Below are 27,025 nucleotides of genomic sequence, written 5' to 3' on the forward strand. Positions count from 1 at the left end.
TTCCACTACCAGCATTTTTTTGCATTGGGAGTGATCGTGACACTGATTTCTGAGCTCTTACTATTGACAGGTTTTGCAAGTTATCCAATGGTGTTTCCACTTACCTTACACCTGGGGTGTCCCAGCTGTGGCTTGTGGGCAAACTTGGCCACTTTTTTAATTGGCCCGCAGCAAATTCTACGACATAATTGAAAAACATGTTACCTTGGGGGCTCGTCCAGGAAGGTAACACAAAACTATACTCTTCTGTCAAGAAGCTATAGTTTGTGAAGATGGTATGTATTTATGAGGATGAATGTATATGTTAGTTTCATCACAGTTAGCACTACTGTGATGAAACAACATTTGGCAATTAATTGATGTGCTTTTTTCATGACTTAAACTGAGACAACACTGTAAATTATCTGGTCTGACCGGTGTCATTCTCATTCTGACTAAGATGGAGTCAGTGATTGCTAGGACCAGCCTGACCCCCTTAAAATCCTTAAAATGACTGGCTGTTTACCTTGTCAGCTGTTATTAGTGTGTCCAATCACGACGCACATCTTCACCTGTATGAAACTTGATTTCCTGACTTCAGTATCATAAAGGTGAGGTATATGAAATTGGCCCCATCATCCTTGTGAATTTCTGTATGTGGCCTTTGGTGGAAAATGTTTGGACACCCCTGCCTTATACTGACTCATAAGTGTGTTTTTAATTATTTTATGTTCTGGACATTTGCCTGATTCAGGGATATTTAAGAAAGGTAAACATAAGAAGATAAAACCAGTTGGCTGCACTGTACTGAGAAAGTTTTCTTTTGTCTTCATGGTGTAATGGTTGCCAGGAATACTGATTAATCAGTGACTGGGCCTTCCAGACACAGCATCTTTATACTGTAGTCACATGAGACACATTCACTACACCAAGGTGATCCCTGTTTCACTTATAATGGGACTACTGGCAACAATTGGCTGGACCTCTGTTGAATTAGGTCAGTCACTTTAACCCTCTCATCCCTAGAGGCCCCATATCTGGGGCTAGCTCTCCTCTGAGGAAAACCTTTAAAGGACAGTCTCAAAGTTCATCTACAGAGTCCCGTCACACACTGTTTGAAGCCCACAGATCACAGCAAACTACCAAGCCCAATCTTTTTCACCTGAACAAAACACAACTTGGACCACAACCAGTAGAATGAAAAGATGTCAAAAACCAAAGTTCCTCTAAACACAGAACTTTACTGCAAACAAGGCACACTCAGTATGTTGACAATATTTCATGTCGGTGACACAGGAGATACTTACTTTAAAAGTGTAAAAAAAAATTAGGCAGAAAAAAATCAGTTATGCTATTTTCCATCTTTATTTACTCAGTCCCAGTAACTTCAACAGGGATTTAACACTTCTGCAGAAATGAGTAACGAGTTGTCTTTACATCTGATCTTCTTTTACATCTTTTAATCTTTTACATCTTTACATCTAACATCTGATTTTACATTATGGCTACTGAGATGATGATGATCTTCTTAGTCATCTTTTGCCTAAAAGCAATTGTTTTTCTCTGAAATGTCAACTTATTCCATAGACATCTACCAAAACCAATGTTTCAATATGAATTTGGAAGTTAATCTACTGTAACTACTCTTGCTGATTCAGTACACTTTATTTTGATAGGTACAGTTATGTGCATAAGTTTTAGTCATGTGGGGCACTAAGGATTCATCATGGGGCCCGCTATGTCACAATCCAGGGCTGGAGGCAGGGATCGTAGCTAGAGTCAAGCTCAACACATGTAGACACGTGTGTATTGCTTGGCAGCCAAGGTCAAGCTCGATGGCATCTGGCATCTCTTTCGTCTGGGCCTTTTCAGCTCTGATGATACGCTCAGAGACCGCTGGTAGCCCTTGGGACATCCACAGCACAACCAGGGGCTCTTAGCAACCCAACTATCCACTTGGACAGTACACTAGCCCATGCTTTCTCACCACATCCACCCTAGAGGTGTGAACTTTATTATTTTTACAATAGCTCATTTTCCCATGCTCCTTGTAATCTGCAAGGACATCTGTAGTATGACCAGGGTTGTGTTGATTCTCCCTGCTGATCATACCCTCAGGTGGGTTGTAATGGTACTCACCATTACATGCCTTACCTCAACCTCAGTTTTTGGCTGAAACATGCCAAAAAGTTCTGAACAGGATTAGTCGCCATTAAATTCCTCAAAAGTTGAGTGACACTGTCAAAGATAGGTTTTTAAACAAAACGAAAACTGTGTTCATCAGAATTTTCAATACATCCATTTTTTTGATGCAGTGTTGTTTAGAATTACAAATGTACAGTTATAAACGATTGCAAGCAAACCCCTTTACTCTCTAAGTTGCTCAAAACATTTGCAAAATACTGATATTATTCTTGGATAATTAATAATGAATTACCTAACTTTAGGGGCCTTGGACTTCAATTGTTTTGTGGTATCAAAACATTGATCAGTCATTTTATTTTTACTGTCATCTAAATTATAGTATTGTGACAACCCTGTTAAGATCCAGATCATATGAAATAGGTTCAGAGGATCAAGCTGACAGGAGTGGCTAACATTAGAAACAGTTTGACTTTATACAATATTAGTCCTGGCATTTAGTATTGCTGTTTCAAATAAACTATCCCAGCCTTTGCACGTGCAGCTCACACTGACACAGACTCTCTCTGGCGCTGTTTACAGAGCAAGTTGCACCAGGATCCTCGTCTTCCAAGTATGGCAGTCTGTCAGAAATATTCCCCTCCTCCGCTTCTATTCTCTCACCCAGCCTCACAGTACCAGAGAAGGATAGGAATGTCAGAGCAGCATTGAAAAAATCTATCCTCCTCCACTCATCTTTTATTATTGTAGCTTCTCTGTCTTTGCTGCAGAGGGTTGTGGGAACTGCATACCTGTGGTCAGAAGCACCTGTGATCCCACTGACCATGAACAGAAACCACAAATAATCGTACAAAACCACAAAGAAGCTGGAATAGACCAACAGGGCCAAGGACTTATGACATCAGAATCAGCTGAGTGTTAGCAGGAGTATTTCTAGTGTAGGTGCATTTGCACATGTATCTTTGCTGCTAGGTCTAACAAGATATTCTCTTTTCTGCATTCAGATATGGCCCATATTTATCTAATTAGCTCTGCCGCCGAACGTGAACTGTCTGACATTTATGGAGTAAAACTATCCTGATTGTCTCCATATGGAAGCCATATTCTGTGGTTAAACACCATGAGCACATCTTCACGTGGTGACGAATGCAGGTTAAACATCCAGGAGAAACTATGCTACATTAGTGAAGATGCACAGGAGCCTGTGAAACTCCCTTTAAAACACTTCAAGGAAGAAAGAGCTATTGTTGTTTCTCTGAGTCCCAAAAGAAACCCAGATGTTTAGAAGAAAGTTCATGGATACATCCAATTTAACAACATTGCACAATATTTACTGCCGGGACACAGAGCCAGAGTCTCATTGCACGTCTTTAAGAGTAATTGCATCACTTGAAATCAACCCAAACAGCCAAACCCCCAAACCATACAACATAGTGTTAACACAAAAATAAGTGATGCAACAAAATGGCTAGATTGTGTACTTCTCTTCACATGATTTTGGAGGACACATGGTGGAGAAGTCATGAGGTTTGGAGATATTTTTCAAAACAACTGAGTCAGAGAGAGAGAGTGACTGTCCAAACCTCAGATTTATTTGGATTTAGGGCTTTTATTGGTATCAACCCATGTGAGAAAATGAAAAACACTGATACCCTTTGGAGGCCTCCAACTAACTAGATTAATGATAAGCAGTGCTGTTGCACTGGTGGTGACAATAAAACCTGAACTCTAATAATAATAGTATTACTAGTCATATTGGTCTGAATGTAATGTCTTTGCCTCTTTTTCTATCTCCCTTTCCCCTCCCAGCCCCCAACACAGTGTTAGCAGCTGGTTCCACCTGTTTAAAGGAGGTTTTTCCTTGACAACGTAACTGCTAAATCTTGCTTAGTGCTGAGCTCATGATAGATTAATGTCAGGTCTTTGTTAGGTGTAACTATCAAAATCTCATGGTAGGATAATACCTTGGTAACAAGTCCATAGTACGGTAAAAGTGCTGTACGCATTTATTAAACAACAATTGCACTTTTAATGAGATAATATGAACAACTTAAACAGTATACCTTGACTCAGAGCTTTTGCTATCCTTCTCAAACCTTCAGCATCAACCGCTGAAAATGGCTGTAGATCTTTGGGGATACTTTCACCCATACACCTTGTGATCTGTTGAGCCATGTCAGTGTTGTGGGGAAGTGGGATCTGTGAGCAATCTGGACTAGATACTGATGAACTGAAAGGAGGTAGCTGGGGTGGAGGAGGATTGCAGCGTCCACACTGAAACAACAGGCTGACTGTGAAAGAGGGAATGACGGATTCAAAATATGACAGGTGCATGATGATTGGTCAAACTAGGCAGGCAGAATCTGATTAGCTGAAGAGAGTGAACTTCATGATTACCTGATCACCAGAGAATTAAAGGAATAGGGGGAAAGATATGAACAAGTGGTGACTAATGCATGAGTAGAAACAGTCTTCTTGCCTGAGCCTCTGCTGAGCTCCATTTCCCACTTCGATTCACTCTGCTCCACTGAAAACCTACACTTTTAGCCCTGAGGCCTATCATTTTGCACAATGCTATGCTTCAAGCTTTGTGGCAACAGTTTAGTCAAACATAAGTGGGCCGCAGTGCACAAGGCAAGGGCTATGAAGACATGGTTTGATGGGTTCAGTGTGGAAGAACTTGACTGAGCCCTGACCTCAACCGCATCAAGCACTTTTGGAATGAACTGGGACGGGGATGGTGAGCCAGGCCTTCTCATCCAACATCAGTGCCTGTCCTCATAAATGCTCTTCACAATGAATGGGCACAAATTCCAACAAAAGCACTCAGAAGTTTTGTGGAAGGCCTTCCAAGAAATATGGAGATTGCTATAGCTGCAAAAGGGGGCCCTCTCCTTATTGTTTGCAGTAAGTCATTTAATCACCTATAACACATTTTTCACTCATTGTAGCTTGTTTTGCGTGACTTGACCCTTACATTCACGGCTGTCCTAAAGCTTGAGAAACTTAAACTTGCACCCAACAAAAGAGATGGACAATGACCTTCAGAGGAACATTAACTTTGTCTGAAGTACAACCACTGTCTGTGGGAATATATCAATTCAATGTGGGTTTCTGTAGAGGCTATGTACTGCAGAGCCCGAAGCCTCATTGAAAGTGTGAGAAAAAAAATGCAGCTTCAGCTCAGAATGTCAAGAAAGGGAAACTTTACAGCTGAGTTTGTTATCTAGTTTCCTCTTTCATATCAGTGTGGAAGGAAGGCTCCTCTGTGGAGATAAACTCAGAGGGAATTCTTCAGTCAAATCATTTTTCCTGGCTTCATGGATTTTAACACTACTGGGCAAGGGAAACTTGAGTTTTTTGTTTGGAAAACAAAAACTTCAGTCTTCCAAAGTACTGATAATAGGACTTGGGAATTTTTTGCATGATTTGTCTAAGGATGTCAGCCTTAGGTCTCTACAGAGGGCATGTTAAAGTATCTGAAGTGGTTTTTTTTAACATATTCAGGTCAGAGCGTGTCTTGTTTCTGCCTTTGCTTCATACGTATGTAAAGAAGGGACAGGATGTTATATGATGAATTTCTCCCACACAGTCTCTCTCGGGGGGGTTGTTAGACATTTCAGCAGAAGCAGGAGGTTATTGCAGGAATGTGTCTGGAATGTAATGTAGTTTTCAGAGGGCTCTGTAGATGACATTGACCAGATGTTTGTGTGCTCTTCAGTTTGCCTTAACATGGTAGGATAGAGTCAGGCAAAAAAAAAAAGCTACAGATGTTGTACAAGTAGAGGCATCGACGGTAACTTTACTGCCACCGTGTGGTTAATGCCCATACTGCTGCAGCACTGATCATGACTGCTGTATGCAAAATTAATCCAGTGGGTGACATTTGATAGAAATATTGTAATTTTTCCTCACAAGATGAAAGTGTTCAGCTTTAAGGGGAACATAGCGAGGCTTGTCATGTCTGTAAGATATTGTCTGTACATGAGAATGGCATTTGTCCACTAGAAACTGGAGACTTCTGAAAGTTTTGTGAAAATCCGGTGGTGTCATACATTGTTGAGCTTTTTTAAAAGAAGAATTAAGTGAAGGTGCACAACGGCATTAACAGAAAGTTTAATGAGAGCCATGAGGCTATCACACAGAGCCTGCAGACATCATCCAGGAGACTGGGAAAGTGCTACAAGCTTGAAAATCAGTACACCCATGCAAGGCTGCCCATAAGGAGGGATAAAGCTGAGAGCTTTCTGGGGCCCCAAAGAGGTCAGCCAAATTACGGTCCATTGCATAGTTAAGCTGTGAAAACCATATTTTATATTTAACCTGAATAGTAACCACTCTTATTAAAGCAACAAATAATTTTATAACAAAAGAGGGTTATATTGTGGCTAAAGGGTTAAAAGAGAAACAACGGGTGGAAAGTGGCAAAATGGTTGAACAAAGGAAAAGGGGTTAAAAAATGGCACAAATAAATAATTTCAAATCAGATACCCAATAAGAGCTTGACACACTTTTCAGCTCCAAAATGAAGAAACTGTTAGGAAAGACACATGCTAGCACCAATGCTACATTTATACTATTGATAGATCATGGCTGAGGGTCGTTTCTCTGGTTTGCCAGGGGCCCACTCAAATCAGTGGGCAGGCCTGCTCCTGTGTATCATGACACGGAAAACAAAGTCTGTCTAACCTGACACGCCAGATGGATTTGTTTTATACATCCATCTGGTAAACCTTCCAAAGACAGTGTTTGGGAAAGAGCAGAGCCTTTGAAAAAAATGTGGAGGTTGATTGGATGAACGTTTTGTCTGTCACATCTTTACAGGCCAATCAGAGCAACAAAACACGTGATGTTGTAGCCCCAAACCGAGGTGCGCCCCTACCAAGGAGTAAACTCCATAGAGAACTGCATAACGTGAACCATGGGGACTGTAGATGTGTCAGTACACGGCTTTTGTCTTTTTTGTCTTTTTGTTCTTCTTTTGACGAAGAAATGTCATCAAGTTCTGATAAAACTTACACTTTAGAAGCATCTATGCTAATGTCTTTTGCCGTTATTGCACCGGCCTTTTCTCGCTGCTTGCTTACGTCACCACTCTGCTGCGCCCGAAAGTACTGCCCCTCGCGAGGATTGGTCCTATCGCTTTCTAGCCGGGCCCAAACTGTTCAGATGGGAGTTTGCAAGATGGATTTGCCAAAAAGAAACACGGAAACGGCCGAATCCATCTGCTTTGAAAGGTTAATGTCTGCTTGGACCATCCTCTAAAATGCACAGGGAAGCACTACAGACACCTTAACATTCACAAGTTTCACATTTTAACGAACTTTTCTGAGGGGTTTTATCCAATTTACACCTGATTTTTTGTAGACAAACTGGTAATGTAATGTTGTTCTACCCATGTCTTTTCACCACAGGACAGGGGCCAAATTTGGCCACATTTTCCCACTGTTTTTGTACTGTTCCTATACCGAAGATTCCGTACAACTTTCATCCCTCTAAATCCTCTTTTTTGATACAGCACCACTATATGGCAAAAGGGAATTCATTCTAATTTGTTCTTCCTTCAAAAAATGAACTGCCCAGCCCAGATCTGTTACCTTTGATGCATATGTATCATGACTACACCTTCATAAAGCCTCTTGGAGCTATGCCCAAATCCCAACAGGATTTCAAAATAATAGCTCTTTTGGTGCTAGCTGGTGTCACTTTTAACCCCTTAATCTTGACCCTGATGGCTTTATGCTTTTACGAGTCATCACAAGATGCCAGTGTAAATTTCAGTCTTAACTGCTAATAACGCCTCACAGGAGCTTTAATGTCTGCACTGAGTTAAAATCAGAAATTCCTTAGCGAATATACAATAAGTAAGCCTGATCCATGCAGACTTTTTCATGCTTCTCTCAGACATAATCTTTCTCTTATTGTTTTGTCTCTTTCTAGGATCCAGTTATGCAACAGCTCTTTAACCCAGCCTTTGGTTTACATTTAGAGTGTTTGTGTTAATGTCTAGATCTCTTGATTTCTCCAGGGTTAATGTTAGTCATCACTTCCTCTCTGGTGGGCTCGTCTCAAAGCTGGACTTGTGTTTCAGATGATGTCAGACATATCAAGCAGGTGTTATTGAAACTTCAGGGCCTTCTGGGATGAGGCCTAAACTGATGTAACCTCACACACATCACACCAAGCACTGAAATACATGGATCCACAGTATGAAGCCTCTGTGTGCATAAAACCTCCTGCTCCTCCCTTGTTGGCATCTTCTGTTTTTATCTCAGATTCTGTCAAAGCAAACGTTCTGGTCTGAGTTTCCCTTCCAGCCCCAGCAGCAATAAACAACCACAAACACACTGTCATACACACACGGTTATGATAAGTCTCTGTTTTTGTGCGGCGCCCTGTTAGCATAAACACTCTGCCACTGTACGTCATGCTGATTTTTCACAGTTTGGAGGTTTTCAAACCTGCCATCCAGACTTAGGAGCCACATAAACACTCATCCAGAAACACGTGAGCTTTACTGGATCAGATACAGATCCTCCAGAGCTCTGTGACTCACCAGCTTCTGTGCATCCACAAGGCAGACATCAGCACTCATGACTGCACACTCTCAGGCCTCTGCTCAGTGTTTACTCTGTAGAAGATCAGGATGTTTGGCCAAGTGACATCATCTTTATCTTCTCCTTCTCTCACATGTGAAATCCCGGTACTGTGCAGGCAGACTGTGCCACAGTGTTAAAAAAAACTATTTTAAAAGGAAAGACCAAGCATTTAAATAGAGTTTACCGTCAGGATTTCTGATTAGCTTGAAGAAAAGCAGCCTCTATTTTAAAGAACTGAAGATTAGAACATATGTAAATTGTAAAACAAAAACATTGCATTAATCCAGGGGTGTCCAAACTATGGCCCGGGGGCCAAATGCGGCCTGTGGCCCACTTTTGATGGGCTAGCAGCAATATAATGAATTTTGAATATAAAATAAAATCAGAACATGAAGCTTTTGCTTGACTATATTGTACCTCTTAGTTTCAGCACAAGGCAGTGCTACCATGCTAATTCTGAAAACAAACATTTCGACAAGAAGAATTTAGTGATGTGTTTATTAATTTGTGACTCCACAAAGACAACACTGTTTATGATAAAGATATTGAAGTAATAACATTATCTTGATTTATAATGCTCTAATTAATTACCCCACTTAATAGTAGCACCAATAGTGTTCTAGGTGCATAGCCAAGGCCAACCAGGTCCTCCCTGAAATCTGACTGGCCTCCCCAAAATCTTAAAATGATTGGCTGTTTACCTTGTCAGCCACTACTGTGAGCACACTCAATCACTAAGAATATCTTAATCCACATTTGACTGGTTCATAGATTTAATATCAAGGTGTGGCATATAAAAGTGGCCCCACCACTCTTATATAAATTGAATATGTGGCCCTCGGTGGAAAAAGTTTGGACACCACTGCATTAATCAGATTACTTTATGCTTTTAACAACACAAATTCCTGTCCATAGTTGCAGAATGTGGCAAGCAAGAGCTCTCAAGTTCTCCCAGGCACAGGTAAAGCCTTAAAGTTGATTCACATTTCCTGTCTCTTTAAAAACTTCCATGTGGCATGAGCCTGTTTTATCCTCATGCAACACAGTAGATGTTGGCATAGGAAGAGGGCTTTGTTAGCTGCTTAACAATACTAAAAACCTCTATAGTACCCTTCTGAATGGACTTCATTCTCTACACAGATCATAAAAAATATTGACCCAAGTGGTTGCCTCTTCTTCAGCTTTTTGTTTATAGGCACAACTGTTTTGGGGCACGGAATTTTGCTGGGTTACAGTTTGTCACAAATTAAAAGCTATATTTCTTAGATTTCAACTAAGTACAATTGCGCTTTGAATGTGTTTCCATTAAAGGGAGTTTGGGGCATGAGCCTCGCAATTCTTGTAAAATCTCATCTCGCATGACTCCACTGCAAGGAAGCTGGATGCTCAAAACCTGTTGCGTGTTGGTATGGTTATGATTACATCTCGCATGACTCCACTGCAAGGAAGCTGGATGCTCAAAACCTGTTGCATGTTGGTATGGTTATGATTACATCTACAGGGGTTGCCCTGACAATTTTAAACAAAAGACGAAGGCAACAGATCATAGTTCAGAGGCAAAGTGCGTGCGTATGGCAAAAGCCACATGTAAGGGTATAAGTAAGATGTTAAGAAAAGTCTCGGTCTCCTCTTCTGTCCACACGTAACCTGCCATGTTGTCTCTGAGTAAACTGGTATACAAAGTACGTCAAGTCTTGTGGCGTGTTAATGCGGAAAAAGTTTTTCCATTGCACTTTTGTGATATATTTCTATATCAAACCTCTGAAAAACCTCCTCATGAGAGCGTACAAAATTTTTAGTGACATTTAAGAGGTTTTTCAGTTGTTTCCATAACCTGTTTTTTATTGCGCTATTAAGATTTTTCTAAGGGTACTGGAAAGGCAGCTTGTGTGTGCATGTAGTGCTCCCACTGCGCTGTGCTCACTCACACTTCTGCAACTCTGTAACACACTTTGAATTAACAGACAGGAAGGGCTTTTCCATTATATTGAGCGGCTTGGCTCTACTCAGTTTCACTCGGCACAAAAGCTCTTTTTTTTGTCACCTTAACTGAGCATGGTGATGCTCTAATTTGAGTTGATGACGTTGAATAGCTGTGCTTCATTAAGCATCGTTTTTTCAAGAGTTGGTCATCGTTCCTATTTCAACGTTTTTTCTTCCTTCATTGGTAATCCGGCAGGTGTCAGAATTTGGTGTACTTTAACAGGCATGTGAGGCGTCCCCAGATGATGATGAACCACTGTGATGTGGGTGTGGCTCAGCATAGCCCAGCACAGCCAAACTGATGACGGCTTGGTTTGGATCAGCGTGGCCAAAAGTTAAAGTGGAAAAGCCCAAAGGGACGCCAATGTTCTGGAATCAATATAAAGGTCTTTAGGCCTAGTTTTGGCAGAGTTTTGTTATGGCACTGTAGCCAAAACGTACTGTGAAAAGGGCTAATGCCCCTTGATTCAGATATGGGACAGCCCTAAACCCTTCAAAAAGTAACTATAGCAAGAACAAAAGCAGAGACTTGAAAGAGCTTTTGTCTTCAAAGATGAACAGACACGCAATATAATTTCAAATAAAAAGGGTAACCCTGTGGCTTCTTTTAATCTTAGGCTTGTTTGTGAACTAGTACAGCTGTTGCACTGTATTTGCCCTCATAACATGAGCCTAAGAAATGGAATTAATGTCAGAAAAGGTTCCCTGATAGGTTTACCTGTATAATAAGAGCCTCCATCATCTGTAGGATAAAATCCTCTTAAGATCCCTCTTTTTTTTTCTCACAAAGCCCTTATAACATTTAAGTCTGATATCCACTATTTGGCTCTAAGGCTCATTAGCAAGATGCTCTTTTTGTGCAGATGTCAGTTTGGTCTTTGTGTTTTATCTCCCATCTGGTGTTTGGGTTCACGTCGGTGCGTAACGGGCCCAGAATGAAAACAAACAGGAGAAATCAAAGAAGCACTGCTTTGATCTACCTGCAGATTACTCTGCTGTGTTTGAAAGAGGAGAGGTAGACATCACAGGATGGCTGACTTTTCATCACACAGGAACACATAGGGTCATCTTTGAGCGTGTTGGTTAGAGGCTCAGGTTTAATGGTTTTGCCCTTAAACATGCAGGAATGTCTGCTCAGCTCAATTGCACCTCAAAGAGGACGGAGAAACCTGCAGAAGAAGAAAAGACACCTGAGCGAGAAAGAAACAGGTGAAACAGGGAATACTTGTGCAATTTTAAACATAAGCTGGTGTTAGACATGAGTTGTGCTGACCGTTTAATGATTATTAATTTGGACGATATATCTTAATCTTCCTCCGTACGAAAGTAAAGCCAAAATATCTCCACATCCAGTGCTGTGATTGCGCTGGTGATAGAGCAAGACATGCTGAGATGAGAGCTAACTAGTCATTGTCACATTGTCACACCCCTTCCACTAAACAGACCCAAACATTTATCTTAATGGTTAAACATCAGAAACCCTTTAGTTCACCACAGTCTACAACAGAGCAGATTATTTTGTCGTACGTTGACAGTTATAAAAAGTTTAGTGACTCAATTAGCAGTTCTTGTTAAGTCCTCTTCCACTATGACAGAATGCTGCAGGTAGCCGTTTTTAAAAGGCTGTTATTCGTTTCTTTTCTAATGAAAAATGGTTTGGAACAACTGATGTAAGAAACATGCTAGTGTATTAAAAAATGTGTTTTAACAAAAACAAAGTGTTAAAAGTCTCAATAAACAGCTCTTATACCCATAATCCTGAGTGTCACAGTGATGTCCCTGATTGGTGGAGCCCTGTAATTCTGTTTTGGCTGCTATGAGTTTAGTTAACGGTTGTGGGAAAAGTGGGTGCAGCAGACAGTTTTAACCTGTAGAGGGTAGTCACTATACACCTTTTTTTTTGTTTGTTTTTTATACCTCTCTTTCAGAAAATGTGTGCTGAAACTACACATTCTCAGATTTTCCCCTCATGATGTCATGTGTGGAGTTTGCACCTCCCCCAGGTTTGGTTGCCCCTCCCTGCTTGGAAGAAAGTTACGCCCTCCTCTCCTGATCCTCTCAGATCAAGAGTCACATCCATTAAGCCACATCCATTTCCTGGGAGGGGTGGAGTCAGACAGCTCATTAACATTTAAAGCCACAGACACAGAAAAAGCTCGTTCTGAGCAGGGCTGAAACAAAGGGGTTTTTAGACTTGCAAAAATGCAATACCGGAGTGTTTTTTCAGCAATAAAGTTCACAGGCATGTTTTGAGGACCTCTGAGAGCAATATAAACTTGTCTTAAAGGGGTATGATATGAGACCTTGAAATAACCAGTCAAAGCAAAACTACTCCAAGAAATGAACACTATAACATGAGTCAGCATTATAATAATTTTGATGACAGAATCCTGGGTTAATCATAATTTATTTGACATGTTTGAGTTATGACGTTACTTTCAATGTACATGAAGTCACAGAAATAACTGATCCTTTGGCCCATATGTTAACATGGGGGAGCTCTACATATTTTTCTTCACTTCAAGTTGACTGTCACGCTGTTCTTTTTAATATGAGGTACAGTCTGTGGTGTTGACATGCTTTAACTGCTGTGGTGAAAGGTTAAAGAAAAAAATCATGTTAATCGAGCTCCAGGAGATTTTATTACTGCAGGCTAAAACCCACATGTGCTTCATTTTGAGTCAATATCCCTTTTCCTCTGTTAGTCTTATGACACTAATCTGATCCGCAGCAGGTGTTCCTGGCGTTAACTTGTGGTTGAACAGGAATTAATCCTGTGAAAGAAAAATACTTGAAGGAGCAGAAGCAGAGAGGTGAGATGGAGTGACGTAGAGGTGTTAAAGAGAGCAAGCATGGGAAATGACGTACTCTAGCAGACCACACGTGTTATATACTACAAATAGTGAAGAACAAGTGCATTATAGGAGGGTGGGGGCACTCAGAGCCAAAGGTCTGGTTGTTTCCCATGGATTTAGAGCCACATGTTGAGTCAGTTATCAGGTATGTTGGAGGTGGCGTGTAAGAAGAAAGACAGGATAATGGGCTATAGAAAATGTAGGATAAAGAATGACTAATGCATGAGATGTCAAAGGGAACTGATTTTGATGAATGGTCACGGAGAAATGTATTTGTTGTGTGAGAACGTGAAATAGATAGAGAGAAGTATTTGTGGGCAGTAGCTGTTCAGTCTCTGAACAGGCCCGTCCAAAGCTCTGACAGGCTTTTGGCACAACGCCTCGCACGTGAGTCTGGAAACAGCTGGATGATTGAGGGAAAAAAAAGAGAAGAGTAGTGGAAGACAGAGCCAAAGCAGTGCAGGCCAGTTCCCAGGCTCTGGCCTCTGGAGACCCCAGAGGAGAGGAAACGGGGGGAGTGAGGGGGGAACTAAATGGGCTGAGAACAGCTGCATTGATGTCCGTCTGCCTGCATAGTTATACATAGCCAATAAGGGACTCTTCATGTGGTTCAAAAGAATAAAGCATGTCTTTCTTGTTGCGTGAGTAGATATGACTGACTGTCAAAGTCAGTCAAAACAGTCTGAAATCTGCCAGTGTCACTAACATCCTCTACACGTGTCAGGATGCTCTTGTTTGCTTTTTGCACTTGGTGTCATTGCTAGTTGATATGCAAGCTAAGATGCCCTAGAGACATTAATGGTATGAGCAACAATTGCAGGCAATTTTTATCCCTCGAAACTCACTCAGATAGTTAGAAGATATAAGATAAAAAGGGCAACATTTTGCTTTATAGCTGCTTCAGGTTCTAATTAGGCTAATGATGGCACCTCAGTGTTGATTCCAATATACTGCATGTTTTAAGCCATGTTAAGTTAACAAGCTAGTCCCTTAAAACTCATTCTTACACGTTTGTTAGTTTACAACACAATTTAATCTTACTCTTGACTCTCAGTGATACCAGTTAATACTTCTGGCTTTTTTTTCCTTTGTGTAGCTTATCCAGCCTGCCAGTTCCAAGACGGTCTAGCTGCAGACCATGCATCTGTGACGGCCCCTCTCACAGACCGTTTAAGTGAGACGCTGTCCCTGTAAAAATGGAAGTGCTGTAATTTGCCAGTACAACACAGTATTTCCAGTTTTAGAGTTTCTTTTTTTTAATTCAAGTTTTTCATGAACAAAGTCTGACAATACATTCATGAAATAACCACACTGCAAACATGACAGATGAAGTAACATTTTAGAAATAAAACAGAATAAAGGTCAGAGGTCTAATCCTGAATTTATTCATGTATCAATCTGTTTTGGAAGTAGTTACATGAATGGTGGCTCACTCTAGCTTCGTTAACTTTGGCGAAAGCTTACACAGCTATGCTAGCTATATAATTAATGTTATTACTGAAGCAAATGTAGCTAATTTAGCTTTCTAGGTCAGGTTTTAACTTAAATTGTGGTATCATAATCCTTACCTTGACACTATTTCTAAACGGAAGTTTTATCTGATCTTATTTTGAACATTTTCACCATGGATGTTGTTAGGCTTTTTGGGGGGCTGCTAAACCACCCCTCAAATGTTCCTTAGCCTCCTCAACAATAATCACAGTAAAAATCATATTCAGATTTTTTTCAACCCTCTGGGCTTGATAAACCATGTTTTCAGGTGGTTTCCAAGATGTTTTGATCAATTTCTGTGTGAATGTCTTGTGAATCTGCAGACTCTTAAACTTGCCACTATGCCCTCTCCTGTATGATGTCCATTTAAGGACATCCTCTTGTCTCAGACTAAGGTGTTAGATCTCAGAAGTCTCAGGAAATAAAGACGTCAGGCATCAGGAAAACATGAGTCAGACTGAGAGATTTATACACGTAGATGCTGAAATTGTTGAATTGTACTAATTGTATTAATGGATACTTTCCAACATCTTTTCCATGAACCAACGCCAACATATACACTCTCAAAAACACAAACTCATACTGACTTGCTTGGACTAAATAAATTTTAAAAAAGACCACCTTAAAAGGATAGAGGTCTTCCAAAGAAAGTAGGGTAAGAAGTTGAAACATAGGTCCCAGTAATTGCTCTGCAACTGATAAAAAATTAATTAAATTGAATTAGAACTTTGGTGCACATTAACACATTACCTGCAACCCTTGTGGCTAAGCTCCCTTTGTCTTTCAATCCAGTGATGTCCCTGGTTTTAGCATGTATTTCTGTTCTTAGACATTAGAGATGAACAGTCTGCAGTCAGACCCTCTCATCAGTCCTGACTTATTAGGTTTGCTGCTAATATTAGCAGAGCTAGCGCTCAGTGACAGGAATGTACAGTACAGCTCTGTTGTTTCATCTCTTAGCTTTGCAGTAAGCTAGTCTTAGTGATTTACACTGTCACCAGTTTTGTTCTACAGATTTTTTAAGACATTCTTACAGCTTGACAAAACTGCAGAGTTTGAGAGTATGTGAAAGTACTCCATGAGTCACATATGCATGCTCGCACCTTCTGGCTAAATGTTTTAATGTTGTTGTCTGTTGTCTTATAGTTTTAATTGCACACCTGGCAAAATAATCCTGTACTTGACTCTTAATGTCAATGAAAAACAATAAAAAAGGGTTATTATAACTTAGACACAAAACTGAGTTCAAATTGGCATAAAGTGGCTAAAAGGTAATTACCTCAGTCATCAGAAGGGACAAAACTCTGAGTCAAAATATAGTAAATGTTGATCTTCAATGGCTCAAATGGCCAGAAATAGAGCTTTAAATTAAGTTTTACATGAGTTATTAAGTTTTCTTTCTAACTAAAGGTTGTATGACTCAGCAGATTTTGGCTAACTATTTTGTCATGTAACCTAAAAAGGATTGATATGTGAATTTATGTGTTCAAAGCTTGTTCTGCTGCCCCCTTGAGGCAAGAAAAAAAATCCTCTGCACACATTCTAAATAGGCCACTGAGTGCGGAAAGCTGGTGTTCTCTTGATTCCCCCTTTGACTCCGATTTTTTTATACTCAATGTACAGTTTTGACCTATAAATGCTCGTCTGTGGAGCAGATCAGCAGGTGTGCATGAAAACAGAGCAGAAGTCTGTCCCGAGCTCACAGTGATGATTTACAGTGTCAGTGGGATATCTATGAGCCATCTGGAAGAAGCGAGGCCCTAGCATGCTATAAAAGAATGAAGAGCTTGTAACACTTTATACACATATGATGGATGACATTACATGACCCTCAGCTGGCGAACGCCACTCTATTGAGTTAGGAACACTTTCATCTCTTGGACTTTTTCCCTTTGTTTACTTTCTTCTTGGTTTGCTGTTTTGCCTTTTATGAGATAGATGGTTTATGCTTGTGTTTTTCTTTCTTCTCAGGGTTGCGGAGAATCTTGTGGAAAATGTGACTGCAGTGGTGTAAAAGGCGCAAAGGTAAGATTTTAATTCATCATTGTCAATTAACCTCACTTATTTTAGTTTTCATATCAGCGCACTCTACATGCAAATGATGGTTTTACAAGTTCATAGCTGACCAAAAACAGGCATGATAGTTCTTTCTATGTCCTGAGTGATGGGGTCAGCTCAGTGGAAAACACTGGAGCACGTCCTGGGTGGAAGAGCAGAGGAGGAGGCTCAGTCACGGAGCGGAGACCAAGACGGGAACAAAGATCAGTTTGAATTAGAGCATGTCCAAACACACAGCTGGGCTTATGGTCTTATTCCCATCAGATGGTAGGGGGGGTCGGAGATACAGATGTACAAGTGGTGATGCTCCAGCCATGAACTGGATATCAGCCATTGAGCTGTCAACACTTGAGCATGGGTGTTAATAACTGATCTAAAAGCTTCTCCATAAACCTTTTAGCTGTCAGTTTGGTTGTATATGTACGGATAAAAACCCCTAAACAAATGGCAGATAGACAGTTAAGGATTTATCTGCTGATGGTTCATTACTTTTAGCAAAATTTGATGATGACGACCAAATCCAGCACTAAATTCATCCCTTTTTACATTCAAAAATAGATCAGTTACTGGCCACAAAATTACCCACATCCTTAACACTGGGGTAGATGGAAAGACAATTGATCTATCCTATTGGCTGCACTCTTCCATGGACTTATACTTCTACTTCCCTGGTGTCTTACTGACATTCAGTTCCTGCCTGATCTTCACCCACCCTGTTCTGTTGGCAGGCTGTATAGTATACAGACCCCCTTCAGTTGAAATATGAATATCACACTTACAGAAGTTTTCAGACCATTTGCAGAAACACTTAAAATTTAGCTCAAGTTCCTCCGGTTTCTCTTGATCTGAGGTGTTTCTACTCCTTGATTGGACTCCACCTGTGGTAAACTAAATTGACTGGACATGATTTGGAAAGGCATCCATCTCTCTATGGAGGGCCAATCAGAGCAAAAACCCAAGCAATGAGGACAAAGAAACTGCCTGCAGAGCTCAGAGACAAGATTGTTACTGAGCACAGATCTGAGGAAGGCTACAAAAAAATCTCTGCTGCACTGAAAGTTCCCAAGTTCCCATTGGCCTCCATGATTCTCAAATGGAGGAAGTTTAGCTCAAATTGAGTAATGGGCGGAGAAAGGCCTTGGTAAGAGAGGGGCCCAAGAACCCACTGAGCTCCAGGGATCCTACATGGAATGGGACAAGGTTTGGCAGCTTTTGGAAGAGTCCTGGCTATACCGGACCTATTCTGGTCTAGAATTATGGAGGCTACTGTGTTCTCAGGAACCTTCAGTGCAGCAGAAATGAACTTGTAGCCTTCCCCAGATCTGTTCCTTCCAACAATCCTGTCTCTGAGCTCTGCAGGCAGCTCCTTTGACCTCATGGCTTGGTTTTTGCTCTGACATGCATTGTCAGCTGTAAAGCCTTAGAAAAAGAAAATAAAACTGTGTGCCTTTCTTTATCAAGGTGTGATAAAATATCTCAGCAATGATCCAGATAAATGTGAGGAACGTGAGCTAGATTTCAAGTGTTAAGGCCTTGTTAGCTTTTGTACCTCATATACAGGCATTAATTTTGATTTCATATGTTTCATAGCTGGTGAAATCCTTTTAACAGGAGCTTTAAGATCCAAATGAAGATAAAAAAAAAAGATGGCTTAAGGAAGACTACATTTTGTTGTCACAAGCAAAAACAGTTTGGGTGGGTTTATTTTTCACTTTCACTCCAGCTGTTTTAGTGCACATGTGTATTATTGGCTCAGCGATATCAGACGACTGCGGAGTGTTATCTCTCCTCTAAGTGCAACAGTCTGGCCTTGTATGGCTCACTCCTACAGCAACAGTAGCCAAACTTTGAGCACACCCGACAACAACACATGTACTGACTGTGTTCAGTGGAGCCACGCCAAATCCACAGTGGACTCAAAGGCCCCCTGTGTTCAGAAGAATTGCAGAAAAACTCCAGTCTTCTGAAATATCTCCTCTGAGCTTTTTTTTTTTTTTTTTTTTTTTACAATGACATCACTTCCCTACTTTGCAAAACAGGAGTTGCTGTGGCAACCCTGAAAATTCCCATGGTTCAAGAGGTAGTGTTGGTTTGACTGATGGGAGTCAGGTGTTCAGTGGGCAGGGACTGGAAATCAGTCTAATGTTCAATATGGTTTCATTTAGTCTGCTGCTGAGCTTATCACATCATTCTGTCAGAGTCTGACATCTTAAAGAGGGTTAGGAGAGAACTGGAGCAAGACTTCCTCTTGCAGAGCATGGCTGCCATCTGGTGGACAATTTTGCAAATAACACAAATGGTACATTTCATTTTTTGAGTCAATTCAAGGTCACTGGTGAGGTCATGGATTAGGCTTTTTCTATGCCAGCCCTGCATGTTTTTTTTTAAATCAATTTAAAATAATTACAATTAAGTTACTTGAGCTTAAGACACATAAATTCCACTGCCAGGGAACTTTCAATTAAAATACTAAAGAAGATGAGCTCACCAAGGCATCTTGGGAGTGGAATATCCCTTTATATGGCACTCATTAAATATTTGAAAATTCAACATTTTAACTCAAGAGTATTATTGGCAGACATCTAAAGAGATCTTTTTTACTTTTTTGTAATTATGTTACCAATCAAGTTTAACAAAGTGACCAGTAATAACTAATAACGGCAAAATAAGCATATCACTGGTGTCAGATGTCAATTTTTCATAATGTTTTTCATAAATCACTAATATTGGTCTGATTTTACACCTGTAAGTGGGTTTTTAATTCAAACCAATAAAAAGTGTCAAAGATCTGCTGAATACGACCATTCAGTGTTTAATTATTTGGATAATACAGCTGTTATAACCCCTTGAAGCCTGAAAACACAAATTATAGCCAGAAAATTCAAATTTTTTGGAACTGAAATGTTTATTTTACTTTCTACTGAAATCCAAAAAAAAATCAAAATTTCCATAAAATATAACATATATTTTTTTTGTATCTCATTTGATACATTAGGTGTTTTTGGTAACTGATAATCCACTTGAGGGCATTTTTAAAATTTTTCAGATTGTATTCAGAAGGTTTTTTTTGTAATTTATGATCATATTGATTAGATAGAGGTATCGTAAAAGTATGTATCAAATATGATACAACAGGCTTTAAGGGGTTAAAGTTCTCCGAAAAGTAGTGATTTTGGAGATAGGAGGTTATGTCCCACTGGTGAAGTCAAATGAGTATATTCTTACTCTATGAAATTTTGTTTCAATATAGAAATACTATTTTTCACAAGTAATTATTCCTGAGGTACATAATGACACCTTAAAGACAAATTAAAATGCACCTTCTTGACAAAACATAAGGCATAAATCATGAAAGATACAAGTTAAAGTCCTTTGGGATGGTTGCTGTGTCCTTTGACAGGATTGGAGACATCGAAGTTGTTGAGGTTGAGGTTTAGATGCTGAGCTACTAAATCACACATATTTCATTATTTATGTCGTTTATCCTTTCCTTATAATTTCAACAGAACACAATAAAAAAACCATAAATATTGAATTACTAAATCGATTTAAAAAATGGTAGGGCTCACAGTGGAAATTAAAACAGATATATGCCATATACATATAATAAAACTCTTATCGGGTTTTAGAATTGGCCAAAAATCACACATAATTAGCCTTTTGTACCTTTGAAATGCATATAAATTGGTACAATTTCTCATTGGATGTCTTTATAATGTTATACATACCTGTGGAAAGATCTGATAACACTGTTAAGTACTGTTATTCTACATTATAATTAGTGTTTTATAAGGCAGGCTTTAGAATGGCTTACTTTATAACCTTTGGGTATGTCTGTACATAAATATACGTACAATTTTACCCCAAACATGATTAAATATGATGCCTCAGTTTTTCAAGCTATGACAGTAATTCTTAGAAATCATTCAACATATCATGACTGTTATCACCATTATTTACCTTTATAATGTAAGAACTTTTTTAACCCACCACAGTTATTGTTGATTTTTATTGGTGTAGATCTGAAAGAGATGTAAAACTGCACTTCGTGAGTTCTGAAGAAAAAAGCAAGTTTGAGATGCTCTGGGCTTCTGCTGATTGGTCAAATGCTGTGATGTCCCTTTCCATGTTGTTGACTGATCTCTGCTTATTGGCTGAGAACAATCATACTCTTTTATAACAATCGTACTTCTACTGTTTCACAGAAAGGGGGATTAAAGACACGTAGGGGTCTTTTTAATAAAAACAATAATACTGCAAGGCTCCCTCAAAGCATTCTGGGATTGCTCATGGCACGATACAGAAAGGTCACTTTTAACAGCTCTTCACCATCTTGATGTGGCATTCATCCCTGAAATGAAAACAGTGGTTTACTGTCTAGTAAATACAACTTATGGATTGCAGTTTTTCAAAAACAGCAATGTTAAAATACTTACATAACAAATGTGGTTTGATTTGAAATCTTTTTCACAAGAGCGACCTGACCAAGGTTGCAGTCATATAGAATAGCACATCGGTCACAGCATAGGAAAATCACAACAATCTTTCAAATGACCAGTGGCCTCTCAGGAAAAAACAGGCCTCTTTCACAACATTTTCTGGACCTTAAAATATTTCAGAATGGGTTGCTAATATTCTTGCTCCTTTATGTAATAATGTACAGTAATAATCTTATCATTACGATGGCTTTTGGTCATTAAACTCCAGTGTTAGTGCCTCATATTTATTGTGTGTGACGTTGAATGTTGTCTTTCCATGGCTTCAGCATCAATAAAGATCCTGAGTAAAGTTTCTCAACTTTGTGAAACAATGAGGTTCATCTTCACTTTTGCATCTTGACAGGGTGAACGTGGATTTCCAGGTCTTCAAGGTAACATGGGATTCCCAGGGATGCAGGGACCTGAGGGGCCTCCAGGGGCGATGGGCTTCAAGGTCAGTGAACTGTCACACAAACAAAACACATGAGTGACAATCAGTTTACCTTCATTTTTTTACTGCAGTCCAAACGTGACATTGTAAGTGGTAATAGCCCTTTAAAAAATGAACAGCATGACACACAATCGCAGGCATTGTTTATTTTTTCTCTTCTGTAATGACATTTATTTCTTGTAGGGCGATGCAGGTGAACATGGAGCTCCTGGGCTAAAAGGAGTGCGGGTAAGTAGATAAAGGTCGTTACAGTGTGAAACTTTTACAAATGAATGCCCAGCTACAGAATTGATCTTACTCTGGGATGGTTCTAGAAGATATACTTTAATAAACCCTAAGGATATATCATTGAGGATATATCATTATGCCCCTCATGTTTGTAAGTATGAAACACTTATTTGGCTTCTGAAAACACACAAATGCACAAACTTTGCAAAAACCACATAAATATCCTTTGATTTTTGTTTCACTGATGGCGTGGTCATTGTGATTTTGCAGGGTCCTCCAGGTCTGCCCGGTTTCCCAGGAAACCCAGGACTGCCAGTAAGTTACCACAAATTCATGCAGTCTTTTTTCCAATAAATTCACTTCATGTCAACAGAAATGTTGCAGTTACCCCTTTTTAAATATGACCTTATAAACAAAATGTAAAGATGATGTTTCTTTTAATGCTGCTTTTAAAATTTGGATTGTTTTTGTGGGAAGGAATTTAGAAACATTAGAAACATTGTTTCTCAGTTTATCAATTTGTGCACTTCCACTCTCAGGGCATCAATGGAAATGACGGCCCACCTGGTCTGCCAGGTATCCCAGGATGCAACGGGACTAAAGTAAGCGTTTTCTTAAACTTCCTTTTTGTTCTCATAGCAGATTTATTATAGGGTCTGCTACATATATACCAGATTTTCTTCACTTTGTTGGTGTTTTTCTGACTTGGTTGTGCATCTTTGTGTTTGTTTCAGGGAGACAGAGGAAGAGATGGTATTCCGGGGTTTGCTGGTACTCAAGGACCTCTTGTAAGCAGCCAGGACACACGTGACACCACTATCAAAATAGCACAGTTTAAATTAGAATGATTCTACAATAATTGCCCTTGTTGATGTTTCCAAAAGTGATGAGAGCATGTAACATTATTGTTATGTGACCCTGGTTTTCCTCTTGTAGGGCCCCCCTGGAGTCCCTGGAATGAAGGTCAGTAGACATTAATGACGCTATCATGTTTTGTGTTTATATGATGCCAAGCAGTTCTGGTACACCTACAGTATATGCATTCATATGTATATTTTTACTTTTGAATGTGCCAATATAAGGTTATTTATTTTAATCAAGATCTCATTAGTGACATTTTTTTAATGTACAAAAAATGTAGAGAAAACATTGCCATACAGTTCCTGTAACACCATGAAGTTATTGCTAAGAACAACCCATCCAGATGATCCAGGCCCCATCCCTCTCTGGCTGAAAACTATCTAAATGAATGGGCTAAATTTGAAACATTGTCTTTGTAACATTAAAAGCTTGAAATAATATAACCAAGTACTATTTAAATACTATTTGGAGACATCGTCTGATAGCAGTGAGGCAAACATAAAAAAATGACCTTTCTGAATACAGCTCATCATCATGGTAAAATAAAGTTAAACATGCCTGTTCAGGCTTTCTCCATTATACATGACAAAATGACTCCACCTTGTGGCCAGAGATGTCATAAACTCAGATCATGCACCCATGTATGTGTTTTAGCCCAGGGGTTTGCAAAGGGTTGGAGAGTGGGCCTCAGCTCAGAGAAATTAATTTATTCTGTGGACCCCAGAATAGATAGAATTGCTTTGTAATATTTTTTACTGATGTCCTGGGCTGCAGTGCGTGAAATGAAGCTGTAGTTTTGACAAAAACTCTGGGTTATTAGTTGTTATAGAAGATAATTAATGTTGTGCAAGCTGGATGGTATTAATGCCTTTATTTATTAATTAATGACTGGAGATTATGGCTCTGATATGATGATGCTGAGAGGGTGTTGTGTTGTGCTAGCGAACTTTTAACTTTTCATTTTCTATTAAGAGGATCTGATATAGTGTTTCTTTATTGAGATTGTTTGACTAATTACAGCTGATAACAGAGCGATAGCTGGCTTGAAAACTGTTGGAACACAACACAGGCCTCACATTTAACCACTTTACTCCTCAATAGTTTTGGCACTAAGACACACAACTCTTCTTTCACTCTCTTTCATCGTTTGAGGATGAAAAATGTCCAATAAATTCTTTTTTTTTTTTTTTTATTGTCTGATGGACAAAATGTTACACACCAGTGTTTAATCACATTACCGTGTTTTCTATCACCAACAAGCCAGCAAAAACGTGTTAAACAAAGTTTATCTACCTGAAATCTAATAACTGTCCTGTCTTTAGTTCTATTGATTTCTGAACAAAGCATTTTTAAAGTTGTTGAGGAAGTGGTTTCTCAGTCACAAGCTAGATCACACCCTGCAACACGGCCTGTTTTACTAAAAGTGGGCTTAGATCTATTGAAAGGACAGCATGAAATTATTTGGAAATGTTAACTGAGGTCCTAAATCAAATGTGGAGTATTTTTTTTATGTCGTTAAATACAGACTGATAGCAGACTGATAGTTTCCCCCTGCTTCCCATTATAAGACACCAGCTTCAAGCCAAATGTTTATTGGCTTCTCTAGTCAGACACAGTGCCTACATCCAGTCTAAGACTATACCCTATCTATCTGCATGATGAATGACACAAACGCTCCTCTGAACTATTTCTGTTTCTGTTTCTCCCACAGGGAGACCCTGGTGGTGTGATTGGGATTATTCCCCTTAAAGGAGACAGAGGCTTCCCTGGCACACCTGGATTACCTGTATGTTTGATTATATGTTTAATGTGTGTAACTTGAGCCAAATTGGGGAAATATTATCGGAATTTCGTTTAATCTTGCCCCAACTACATGTCTTACTCTCTTAGGGATCAAATGGACTTACTGGACCAATTGGACCACCAGGACCTCGTGGCTATCCCGGACCCAAAGTGAGTAAATCAACAGTGATGAACTGTTTATAATGCTACATACATTGATCAACTTTATACATCTAGGCACACTGATGAATGCATGTTAATTGTTGAATAAAACTTTGTTTATGCTGAACAGAGCGCTGATCAGAACTGCTGTTTTCAGTTAGTTTGACAGTTTGAATATTTTTTTTACAGGGTGATCCTGGCCCCCCTGGCCCCCCTGGAGAGAAGGCAAGACTGAAAAAAGCACACAAAACTGTTTAATTTTTAAAATCTGTTATTTTACACAGACAAGAAATTTTTTTTAAAGTTTTTTCCTGCTGACCTGCTGGGATTTAAATATTTTTCTTGGACTCTTGTAGGGTGACAAGCTGGCCTTTGTGAGTGAGAAAGGCGAGAAGGTGAGCTTTTCCTTCTTACATGTGTGTTGTTTTTTATATTTTATGTACAATATGTTCTTATGAACAGTGTCACATGATGATAAGTGAAGTGATGCTACCAGCTGCTGTCTGCTTGTATGTTTAATATATCTTACATTATACAAAATATGGGTCTGTTTTGTGATTCATAAGTACCAGAAACACAAATCAGTAGTCAGGACTGTAGTCAGGAAAACTAGATTCTGTGTAGTTATACACGTTGTGAAAGGTCTCAGAGATGTTGAACTACAGTGCCTAGAAAGTATTCACCCCCTGCAATGTTTTCTCCTTCTATTGTTTTTATAAATCAGTCATATAAATGTGATTTTGCTTTTTTGACAAAAAGAAATTACTAAAAATATGTTTGATATCAAAGTGACAACAGATTTTTACAAAATAATGTTAATTAAGTAAACGCAATATAATTATAAATATAATGTAATGTAAAATAAGTGACTTTTTAAATATTCACCCCATTGAAGTCAGTATTTAGTAGATGCACCTTTTCTTGCTGGAAAAATAATAATAATATAAGCTGTAGTTCTCTTGCAGACTTAAAAAGATTGTCCTCCAGGATTTTCCTATATTTTGCTGCATTCATTTTACCCTCCACCTTTACAAGCCTTCCAGGGCCGGCTCTAAAAAAGCATCCCCACAGCATGATGCTGCCATCATCATGCTTTAGAGTGGCGACGGTGTGTTTTTGGTGTCTGCCAAACATAGCATCTTATCAGATGGCCAAAAGGCACCATTTTGGTCTCATCAGACAAAAGACCTTTCTTCCACTTCACCATGGAGTCTCCCTCATGCCTTTTGGCAAACTCCAGTCAAGATTTAGTTTGAGTTTTCTTCTACAGTGGCTTTCTCTTTCACTCTTCCATAAAGCTTTGACTGGAGAAGAACATGGCCAACAGATGTTATATATCAGAGTCTCTTCCATCTCAGCTGCTGAAGCTTGTAACTCCTTCAGAGTAGTCATAGGTGTCTTGGTGACCTCTCTCACCAGTCTTCTTCTTGTACAGTCACTTAGTTTGTGAGAACGGTCTTATCTAGGCAGATTTACACATGTGCCATGTTCCTTCTATACCTCTGTTGTGGGTTTAAATGAACTCTGGGGGATTTTCAGTGTCTTTGAGGTTTTTTAATGTCCATCACCTGCCTTATACATCTTAATAATCTTTTCTCTGCATTGCTTGGAGTGTTATTTTGCCTTAATGATGTAATGGTAGCCAGGAATACTGATTAACCAGTGACTGGACCTTCCAGACACAGGTGTCATTATACTACAGTCACTTTAGACACATTCACTGCACTCAGGTGATCCCCATTTCACTAACTGTGAGACTATCATGATAAATTGGTTGGATAAGGTCAGTCACTTTTACATGTTTTACATGTTTTTATTTAATAAACATTATTTTGTAGAAGTCTGTTTTTACTTAACATTAAAGAGTTTTTTATCCTGATGTTTTTGTCATACAGGCCAAATTATATTGACCATGACTCATTGATAAAATCTATCAAAGGGTATAGCATCCAAGGG

The 27,025-nt window shown here is 39.4% G+C and overlaps 1 protein-coding gene across 1 annotated transcript in view; it reads left to right on the top strand.

Moving 5' to 3' along the window:
• col4a1 (collagen, type IV, alpha 1) overlaps positions 1–27,025 on the top strand; it is a 69,228-nt gene that overhangs the window by 18,097 nt on the left and 24,106 nt on the right. The window contains exons 2-12 of the mRNA XM_041806255.1: positions 17,021–17,074; positions 21,950–22,039; positions 22,220–22,264; positions 22,535–22,579; positions 22,804–22,866; positions 22,999–23,052; positions 23,201–23,227; positions 24,837–24,911; positions 25,016–25,078; positions 25,259–25,294; positions 25,426–25,464. Coding sequence (XP_041662189.1) covers positions 17,021–17,074; positions 21,950–22,039; positions 22,220–22,264; positions 22,535–22,579; positions 22,804–22,866; positions 22,999–23,052; positions 23,201–23,227; positions 24,837–24,911; positions 25,016–25,078; positions 25,259–25,294; positions 25,426–25,464 — 591 coding nt within the window. The remainder of the gene's footprint in view (positions 1–17,020; positions 17,075–21,949; positions 22,040–22,219; positions 22,265–22,534; positions 22,580–22,803; positions 22,867–22,998; positions 23,053–23,200; positions 23,228–24,836; positions 24,912–25,015; positions 25,079–25,258; positions 25,295–25,425; positions 25,465–27,025) is intronic.

This window comes from Cheilinus undulatus, linkage group 15 (assembly GCF_018320785.1).
Source record: "Cheilinus undulatus linkage group 15, ASM1832078v1, whole genome shotgun sequence".
Classification (NCBI taxonomy): Eukaryota; Metazoa; Chordata; class Actinopteri; order Labriformes; family Labridae; genus Cheilinus; species Cheilinus undulatus.